This window comes from Pagrus major, chromosome 10, assembly GCF_040436345.1.
Source record: "Pagrus major chromosome 10, Pma_NU_1.0".
NCBI lineage: Eukaryota > Metazoa > Chordata > Actinopteri > Spariformes > Sparidae > Pagrus > Pagrus major.
In genome coordinates, this window is record NC_133224.1 from 8991960 (window position 1) to 9002668 (window position 10709).

Here is a 10709-nt window from a genome sequence, read left to right on the forward strand (position 1 = left end):
TGTTCTGCCAGTCAAGCCTGGAAAAGATCAAGCAGAGAGGAGGGGCTCGATTTTGGGAAAGGGGTACATTTCTAAATAATGGACTCACCGCGGGGTCTTAACAAGTGCACAAGGCGAATATAACAGAAGAATTTTGTGCTCCAATGACTGTTTTTCAGTTTGCTCCAGTGATGTCATTCCCTCTTGTTGCTCTCCTCCCTCAGTGCATGTGTGCACTTACGTGAGTGTTTGTCCGCCACATCATTAACAGCACTTTCTTTGCCACTCTGGATTCTTTCCGAGGGGCTACAATTTGCATGAGAAGTGGCCGAGACTGGGCCCCCTTCCCGTTTTCCTCCCTTTGTCCCACCATTCTTTTATTCCAAATTCTTCTCACTTATGCTCCTTCCTCGCTTTGTGCTGTGCATTATATAAGAGAGCTGCACCGGCCAATCGGTTAGCTAAGATGGTCACGGTGTTGGGCACAGGACTTATTTCCACAACTACATAAATTCCCCCCCTGTCCTAGAAAGTATGTGAACACAGGAGCAGCTTGAAAAAAATAGTGAATAATTGGAATCAGGGTGTTACTGAAAATGAGACTTAATTAAAGGACTTTACTAATCAGGCAATTAGGACACTGAAGCACATGTAAATGCATTTATCTGTTCTGCCAGAGACTTTGGCTTTAGCTGTAGGTTATTTGGTCTCTCTCAAGAGACTGTGTCTATATTTACCTGGGCGCAGCTCTGCAACAGGCTTTTAACTTTAAAGTTAGGTAACAATTACCACGAACCAGCTCCATGGCAACAAAAGCTTATGAGCTTAACCTGCACCTATGCTAACAGGCGCCGCTGGTCCAGATTGTGTACTGTTTATGCAGCTGCAGTCTGCACAGTGTCCATAGGGGGCGCCCTGACCTTTGGCCTTGGTCTGGTCTGGACGCACAATAAGCCTGTTAGATCTGGCTGTCTGTGGCTGCATGGGCACAGCATGAGGTGAGTAATTGACAGAGATCATAACGGTGTTGCGCAAAGGTTCATCTACCAGGTGATCAGTGTCAGAGAATGACGGAGTTGGTGTACACATTTCAGTAAATTTACATGTGATTTTGGGAGAAGCTATTCAAGAAAAACTGCATCAAAGTTCACACAAAAACTGCAAGAAAATACGTTTTTAATCAGGAATTTCACTAATTATGCACAACTCCAATTATAATGCTTAATATATATATTTTAAATTCATCAGCTCTTATAGTGTTGTCACATTCACCTCCTATACAGCATACAAAAATATATACTGTATATATATAGGTACATAAAACCAACACAATTAATTACTAACAATTACGCTGAAGAATTCAAACAAAAATAAGTCAGGCAATACACACAAACCAACAACCAGAATCAAATACATGCAATAACGGAGTAAGGCTTTGTCTCAAAAAGCTATAAGATAGGTGTGAGACAGTATCCAAAGAAATCCTCAACATGTTTTACAGAGAGGTGCATTTGAATATTAACTTTGGGAAACAAATGAATTACAGAAATCCCTCCAAGCCCTTGTGAAGATGGGTGAGAACCGGGTGATCTCCTTCAGTTTCACAATCCACCGTCGTCCTGCAACAAGACAGAAGTCACATGTTTATGTTATGTTATGTTTGGGACAGGAAGCGAGCTGTCAGATGACTGACAGAGCTGTTAATAAATGTGAGCATTGTGTCAATGAGTAGACATTAATTTGTACAATACATCTGTGAAAGTGTCGGTATTTCCTAAGAAATGTGGTACAATGATAAATAATGGTTTGGATGACTGCTATGTCCTTCAAATCAATGTGTGTCCCTCATTTGTGTGCATATTAAACATGTGTGAGTCCATATGCAAGTCAGCAGAAATGTTTTTCCACAGTCCTCGCTATATGTTCAACCATGTGCTAAAACTGAGCTTAATTTTCAACCTGGGTAGATATTTGAGCTCAAAAGTACAAAATTAAAAATTATCTTTGACCTTTTTCGGTTTTCCTAAGCTGCCAGTTTATGTATTGTAACTTAGAGTCAAACCAGTCTACCAGTCCACTTTTATCATAAGAATGATCCTTAATATTTTCTGAATACAAACAGCTGTACAGTGCTTTTAAAGCAACTCCAACTGTTTAATCTTGATGACATCTGGGGTTTTAGCCTTAAATCTCTCCGTCTGACTTTGGAGTTTTAGCCTAACACAAGGACTGGGGGAACTGTTAGCTAGCTAGCCTGGCTTATTTGAAAGACTTAGCCTAAATAATCAAATTCCCTTAAAAGAGAACTTCAAAATTTTGGAAATACGCTCATTCACTTTCTTTCCCAGAGTTAGATGAGAAGGTATTTACTCTCATTTAGGCCTAGCTGTGCTAATTTAAGCTAGGTTTCACCAGCTGCTGGTTAGCCTAGCTAAGCACAAGGACTCGGGGACCAGTTAGCACAGCCTTTATCCCTTTTCTAAGGGGATAAAAATAATATGTGATTCCTTTAAAAGAAGACTTTCAGCTTCACTTTCTTGCCAAGTGTTGGGTGAGGATGTTAATCACTCTAGTTTGAAGGGCCAAAGTTAACAAAATCCAATGACCAGCACCTCTACTGTTCACTATTATTCATATAGATACTACACACTTGTTCTGTATCTAGTTTTTTCGTCCATAATTTAGTGGAAAATATACACAATTTGGTCTCATACTGTCCCAAAACTATGCTTTTAAATGAGCACCGATCAATTGTCCTGTTTAATTGCACAACTCTTACAATCCCAGCCCTCTACCATCTGCACTGCACCCATGTTATCTATCAACACAGCAAGCTATCAAAACCATAAAAGCTTTTCCCTTTCCTGTTTTCCATCAGTGGCAGAGCTGATAGAAAACCAGAATTGCAATCATAACAGCGCTAAAGCAACACTGAAGGAATCTGCTGAAAGGCCAAGTCATTCTAGGCTACTAAGAATAGCTGGCTCTGTCTCAGCAACCAAACCGGTTAGTACAGAAAATGTTGCTTCATGATAGATTTATGGAGTTTGATAAAGTTGTTTCAGTCTATTTTGTTTCCCTCTTTTATTGGCACTCCATATCCCCCATGTAGCTTTCATGACTTCCCCTGCTCAGAAATACTTCAACACTTTTTATTGTCACGTGTCATTACTAAGATGTGCTTGCACCCCCTCCTAACTCCTAACTTTAGAGTTTCAGGATTTGTTGACCTACATCTTTGCTTTCACGACAGTCCCCGCAGAGGCATCCCAAGACGCCGTTGACCACCTGGATGCCACAAAGCACCATCTGTATCAACCCCATGGCCAGCAGAATGAAGAACAGGACGACGTGCCACATCACTGCGTTTTTAGGGTACTCGCAGATTGACCACAGAGTCTGGTTTACAATGTAGTTGGAATTACCCCTGCAAGGAAGAACAGCAGTAGAGCATAAGCAATGTCCAAGACAAACACAACACAGCATTAATGAAAATATGTGTACAGCAAGCCAAGTTTGGGGTGCAGGAAGAAAAAGTGTGATGACTGAGTTGAGGAAAAATGTGTCAGTAAGATGGTGAATGGAACAAGTGAGCAGTGGAGAAAGAAAGCACATGGAAAATAGAAAGGAGGAACTGAGAGAGAAGGTCTGTTTTGTTGGAGAAAATTGACATTAACTGTTTACAAAAAGAGAATGTGGTCAGTTACTGAATACAAATTACATTTTGACAATTTTTGTAATTGGTAATGTAACCCAATGGACTGTATAAAATTTAATCTGAATACTTTTGGATTACTTTTTCATGACATTGAAAATATTGCATTGATAGACAGCCACAAGATAGAGATTAGGGCCTCATACGAACAATTAGTTTCCATTATTGGTTAATATTTCGAGTATTTACGCCAATAATTGGTCCTTAATTAACTCCACCGAGGAGGTTATGTTTTCGCCCCTGTTGGTTGGTTGATTGGTCAGTCAGTGGGTTGGTTGGTTGGTTGGTTGGTTGGTTGGTTGGTTGGTTGGTTGATTGGTTGGTTGGTTGGTTGGCCAGGAAGATTACGCAAAAACTACTTCTTAGATTTCCACAAAACCTTGATGAAGGATGGGTCTCAGCCCAGAATAGACTGCATTAACTCTTGGTGTATATCCAGATAAAGGGACGGATCCAGGAATGTTTTCTCACTTTCTTTAACAATATGAGATTGGGCGGTTTTCAACATTTCCATTAATTTCTTAGAGACTAATGCATGGATCCTGATAAGAAAATCTCTTGCATTGAAGGTAGTGGTATCTACGAGTGAGTACAATTGGATGCAGATCCTAATCAAAATCTGCATCTAGTGGATTTATAATGTTTTATGTCATATTGGATTTAGTTTTATTAAATTAAAGGTGACTGTTGGGCCTTGATGAAAGCGGGCCTCTAATGAGTGCCATTCAAGCATTGTCTTCAAATTGATTGATCTAACTCCTTTGCGAGGGAGACCTAGCCAGGTTGGCACTATAATAGGTTGCAGACAAAACAATATAAAGTCAGGTACCTAAAAAACAGATAACACTAAGAAGACCAAAATAAGCTAAGTTAAATGAGTCATTTACTGTACAATTTACAATATTCTTAAAAGCAAGGAGATATTGGGTGACTAACTCAAGTCTATTCACTGTGCACAAGTAAAATAGAAAGTAAACAGGATTGCAGAACCTCACATTGAAAAACAGAAACACAAAAAAGGGGAAATTGAGGTTTGCTGGAGGAAGGACAATCTGAGGTTTAATATTAATATCTCAACATACATTGAGTAATCAGACTTGGTTCCCCTTCCATGTAAACACTGGTGCCCTTTGAACTGCTGCTTATGCAAAACAAAGGCCTAAATATTAACTACATGATCATATTTATTAACAATGGTCCCAGTCTTCTCATGGGCCTCTGTCAGGTGGTTCAGTTTTACCTGCCTGAGCTCGTAAAATGCTTCATTTAGTGCTGATCATGTTGTTATTATTTTAAGTCATATTGTAAGCAAGGATCCAAACAGAGCAACTGTTCTTCAACTAGAATAGGCAAGAACTGTAAACTTTAGCTGAATATGACCTATGATCAAGCTAAAAAAAAGTTCCCTCCATGCATTAATAAGATTTTACATTTAAAGATTTAAATGGGTGAGCTTATTCTGATTTACCAGGCTCATGTTCACACAAACAGTTGGTCCACTCTGCCACCTACTGGATTTTTAAAAATCTTGCATTTCTTTATTTTTATAACTAGGAACTGAAACTTTTCTGCTGCTCCAAAAACGACAATGAAAGTAAATATAACAGACTGAGATAAGAGCGTAGTGCAGACAGGCATCTGAGAAAAATGAGGAAGGGTTAGATCAATACTTGTCAGGCCACTATCAGTGACAGCATCACCTACATGCTCAGAAAAAAATACATTTAAATACACATGAGCGATGGTTGCAGAAACACTCACTCCACTTCAAAGGGGTATGTCCAGGCACCATTCACCTCACACTTGGGCCCGTCAGCCAGACCGGCTGAGGCCACACCGGTGCAGTAGATCGCTCCAACAAGACCGAATCCAGAGCAGAACACAGAGTTCAGCATCTGAAAGAAGACAGGAATATACTGTGTTATTATTTTGCTATCTTGTCGCTATCTTTTTTGTAACTAGTTTATTATTGTTTCTTGTCTAAAGTAGGCCTACATATACCTTTAACTCAACCTGATGTGACTCAAAGGTCCAATTTGTAAGACAGTCTCATTCCCGTTTCCCAGTTCGTCAAATACCGACGCTTTGGGTCTGTGGAGGGCCCGACCCACCGACCCAAAGTGTCATTATTTGAAGTGTTGAGAATCTTACAAATTGGACCATTGGACTGCATCCCGGCCTCATTTGTGAAAAGATTCTGTTTGCAACAACATATAAGTGGCACATGATTTAATGCAATACAGTGGTGAAGCACTATTGTTTTGCGGATATTTCAAAGGGTCTGATGACATGATATGATATGATTGGGGTGCTTTTGGCTTACTTTATCTGGAAAAAATGTTTGTTTTTTTCATGCTTTCAACACAGTGGGGGTTTTTTTCTCAGCAGACAGAGTTTGCTTATTTAGCTCGGACTGATATTGAGCTGGGTCTGGCCAATATATCGATATTATATTATTATCATGATAACAGACTATATATCCTCTAAGGGTTTTGGATTTTTCTATATCACAATATGTCATACATGGTGTCTTTTCTTGGTTTAAAGGCTGCATTACAGAAGTAATTTTCTGAACTAATTCTACTAAAATCTCATTGTTGTTGGACAGATTTTGTAAAAGGACCAATAGTTGGGAATTTGGTCAAGAATATCAGGATATTTGATTTTGATATCCAGTGCTAGCATTATTAGATATATATCGTGTATCATGATATAGCCTAAATATATTGCGATTTTATTTGAAGGCCATAATGCCCAGCGCTATATTGAGCTATCTTCATGCCAAATGAGCAAACTTTATCTTTAAATGCTTCTGGATAAACAAGTAGGCTAAGCCGGCCTTGAGTTAAGACTTTCAAGAAAGTCACACTTATTTTGCTTATTGTTATAATAATTACATACTTAAAATTGCCCTTTGAGTGTGATTTGGTTAAAGAAATAGTTAGAAATAGTAAAGAAAATAACTGTTTTCACCACTTTCCCACAGTCAAACTAATAAATACCTGGGGACAGACATTGTTTTATGTATTCGATTTGTCTAAATTCATGCCAAACAGAAATATCAGGCTATCTTGGCTCAATTGTTGAGTGTTTATGGGGCCAAATAACATAATCATGATCCCATAGGCATCCAGGGATTAAGCAAAAATAAGCAAGTAAGCTAAGGCAGGATGGGGGGGTGTAGTTTTTCAAGTTTTGTCTGAGGGGAGACCCACAGTGACACTTTCCTTTGAAAACCCCGATATAAAAAACACTGATACGCTGCTTTTCTTTTCTGATAGGCCACTACTTGCCAATTAGCAGCCTAGTTCCTGAAAATTAAAGAGAAGTGAGTGTTGCTCACAGAACAGTAAATAAAATCCTATAATGACACGTCCATGTGGTGTGTTGTCGATAAAATACACTTGATTCAAGTTTGTGCTTCCGTCTCTGGTAAGACATCGCCCTCACCTTTGCCTTTTTCCACCCATCATTATCAGTCCTATCCCTACTCTGACGTATAAATGTCAATCTCTTAAATTACTTTACTCACCCTGCAGCGGTTGCCACAGCAACCTGTTCCACAGCAACCCTTGCCCCCGGCCCTGATAGCAGAGGAGCTCGGGCAGAGCATCTGAAAAGTTAAAGACATAAGAGAATGTTTTCTCATTTATCAAGCGAGAAAGATGTATCACAAGTGATTTGAAGTTTTATAAACGCAAGTGAAAGGTATTTAAATGGAGGTATGGTGTGTGTTTGTGTTTGTGCCTAAATCTGACACACAATTGTATTCTTATGTGTGTGTGTCTGTTCTCTTATCTCTTAAACCAAATATTTGTGAATCCTGAGTCGAGTTTTAGTCTCTCGTCCCAGCAGGCAGTGACATCCACACGGTTAAGAGTGGGAGAGGAAATGAAAGTTCCCGGTCACTTGATCCAAACCCTAAAATCACGTCGATTAACATGTGTCCTTCTACAAGACTCAGAGGTCTTTGTGATATATTTATGACATTGTCCTTGTCAGCCATTGAAATATCCCCGAAAATTACGCTGATGGAAAAATCATATCTGTTGTGGGTGTGTCCTTGGTGTGAAAGTACAGGAGATCAGACACTTTGTAAATCTTTCATCGCACAAAGTTCCCCGTATAGTAAAACGTGTTTTTACACTGCACCATCACATAATGTAACTGAAGTAAAAATATGTAGTATGAGCAAAATGCACCAAAAGCATCAATGCCATAAATGGTTGAAAAATTTGCATTTGTATATTTACATATTTATTAATGTTTAAAGGATAAGTTCCATCCAAAATGAAAATTAGGTCATTATCTACTCATCCTCATGCCAACTGAAAGTCAAGTGAAGTTTCTTGGTCCACAAAAAATTTTCTGGAGCTTTGCAGTGAGACATCGTTTCCGCATTTTCCTAAACAACTAGTAGATGGGGACTTATATCTAAAATGGCTCCATACAGCTTGTTAGGCGTAATCCAAGTCTACGGAAACCCCAAGATACAAAATTTTGGAAGGTCATTTTTCAAATCAATCTGGGATCTTGGGGCTTCCAAATACTTGGATTATAAAGTATAAAAAGTATAGAGTGAGCTTAAAAAAAACTAGGTATATTTGTCAAAATATCCTTTTACACTTAATATAAGACTAAATCACCTCGAAAGCAACATTTCAGTGAGATATAGGGACTTTTTAAACCATTTTTACTTGTTTTTAGACATTACACTTGTTATCTTGAAACACCTTATATTCATTGCTTATTTACTTATTTTTATTGTGGCATATTTTCCAGTACCCCATGTTAAAAATTAACAATCTCTTATCAATGACAGGTACAGTTAAAGAATTATTTACTGGGAAGAATTTGCATATTAGATCATTTTAGTCCACACCCAGCCAAAGGTCAGGCATTTGTACAAATAGAAATCAGTACAGAGTTATTGCAAATTACACCAAAACTAAAATATTAAGATTAAAATACTCGTCAAAAGGATGTGATACAAAAAAAGTCTCCCAAACAATTATACTCAATAAAACTCAATAAAAGCAAGCAATTATATTTTACAGGTTTACACAGAGGAGAGTTAATGACCCAGTAAAACAAACAATAAAACATGAAACCAGACTTTGTAGACGACCACAGATCATAATCTCAATAAAACTCACAAAGATGCCTCCTCCGATGAGACCCCCCATGAGCCAGACGTGGAGGGAGATCTGGTTATTTTCCAGCCTCTTCCCATCAGGGAAGAATAGCAGCAGGTTGGAGATCATGCAGACGAACGCTGTGGGCAGCAGGATCAAGCCCACCAGACGGGCGCACTTTCCCATACAACACATGGTTTTTACTTGTTTTTTTCCTCTTACTCACTCGTACGTCTCTACTTCTACTCTCACTGCGAGTGTCCTCGCCTCTCTTTAAATCAGAAGGAAGTCAGTGAGATGTGGGCGACACAAAAAAAGGAGGAGTGAGAAGCTCACCGCTCTCGCACTGTGAAAGTCAAACACAGCCAGTGACAGTTAGAGCAGGAAGGAGAGAGGGAACAAAGGCCAAGTATTGGTGTGGCGACCTAATCTGATTTCAGACCTGTGTGTCTTCTCATGGGTCTCTGATAAAAAATGGAAATCAGCAGGGAAAAAAACCTCAATAAATATGAAAAGACAGGACAAACAAACTAAAGAACACACATAGAGACGGGGGGGTATCTGTGCGTGTGTTCAGGGGGCTCTACATGCCCTTTGATACCTGGTCATGATCTTTTCAGTTTGTTTGTTCTATTTATGGCCTATTGTGAACACAAGGGAGGACCTACAGTACGGCTTAGTAAGAGCTTTGTCAACCAGAGATATAGTCTAACTAACTGGTATAGCATGAGTTGTAAATGAGCTTCTATGTGTGTGTATGGTTAATTAAATGCTCCACAGATGTGAGAAATAAGTAAAAAGTCACCTCATTTGGATATTTAGCAATTTACATGAATGATACCAACCAAGATACGCTAAAAAACGTATTAGTTATTGTTTTTTTTTATTGGCTTTACACATATGTGCAAGCACCAGATGCAGCAAAATACTTACATACAATACAACAAACTCAAGTGATTTACAGGAACAGTTCAACCACAAATGAAAATTCAGTCATTATCTAATCACCTCTAAGCGGATGGAAACATTCCTGGAGCTTCACAGCAAAACAGTGTTGCAGCATTCTCCTAAACAACTGAAGTAGATCGGGACTAAAACATTAAAAAAAGGCTCATCCAAGTTCCTGGAAGCCCCTAGATTCTGAAATCTTCACCGTAGCTGCAAGGCTAAAAACGTTAGCGTGCACTCCATCTGAAGTGGGTGCATGAGCTCAACAGCATGTCGACAATGACTGAATTTGCATTTTTGGGGCGATCTATTCCTTTAATAAAATAATATATAAGAATTCTGCATTAAAATGTCGAAAAACTAAAGACTATAGACTGTCTAAATGTCTAAAAAGAAATAAAAATCCACAAGTTTACTCAAGGTAACGTCAAGGTAACGTCAAGGTAACGCTGCATTTCAACAGGTCACCGCTGCTACTTCCGGATTGGGAAGTCAGCGAACAAGACTAAATTTAAGAATAGGTGAATAAGACCTTAAAACATTGCCTCATTCCACCACGGACTGCTCGCCCAGGCAGTGTTTTCAGCCTATTGCAGTACATAAACACCCGAAAATGGTGTTCAGTTTCACCTTTTCCACAAACATCCTTTGTTTTGACAGAGAGCCCCCCGACGGAAAGAAGTTACATATTGTACATTTAAAGGTGCAATATGTGAGAATTTATTTGAAAACATTCAAGGGTTTTCTAAAATCATCAACAGGATGTGAAGAAAGATCAGTTTGGACGTGACATATAGCCTATGTATTTTGTTGCAGAGATATCTCCTGAAGTTAGCTAGAGGTGTTTATTTTTAGGTAGTCTCAGTAAATAAAAAATGCATGAAGAGTCATTTCACTTTCACTTTCTTTCATCGTTTGCACACCATGGTACA

The 10709-nt window shown here is 38.8% G+C and overlaps 1 protein-coding gene across 1 annotated transcript; it reads right to left on the minus strand.

The window, feature by feature from the left end:
- Positions 1-1138: 1138 nt before the first annotated feature.
- On the minus strand, positions 1139-9179 carry tm4sf5 (transmembrane 4 L six family member 5). Its single transcript, XM_073475208.1, has 5 exons — positions 8851-9179; positions 7227-7307; positions 5456-5589; positions 3214-3406; positions 1139-1598 (listed from the first exon to the last, which is right to left on the minus strand). Exons 1-5 carry the CDS (start codon positions 9022-9024, stop codon positions 1581-1583), a joined length of 600 nt encoding a protein of 199 aa, XP_073331309.1. The 5' UTR covers positions 9025-9179; the 3' UTR covers positions 1139-1580.
- Between the last annotated feature and the right edge of the window lie 1530 nt (positions 9180-10709).

Coding starts and splice junctions, on each gene's coding strand:
- tm4sf5 (XM_073475208.1), bottom strand. CDS start 9,024: ATGTGTTGTATGGGAAAGTGCGCCCGTCTGGTGGGCTTGATCCTGCTG. Junction 5,590..7,226: donor GCTGTGGCAACCGCTGCAGG/GTGAGTAAAGTA, acceptor GTCTTCTTTCAG/ATGCTGAACTCTGTGTTCTG. Junction 3,407..5,455: donor ACATACCCCTTTGAAGTGGA/GTGAGTGTTTCT, acceptor TCTTCCTTGCAG/GGGTAATTCCAACTACATTG.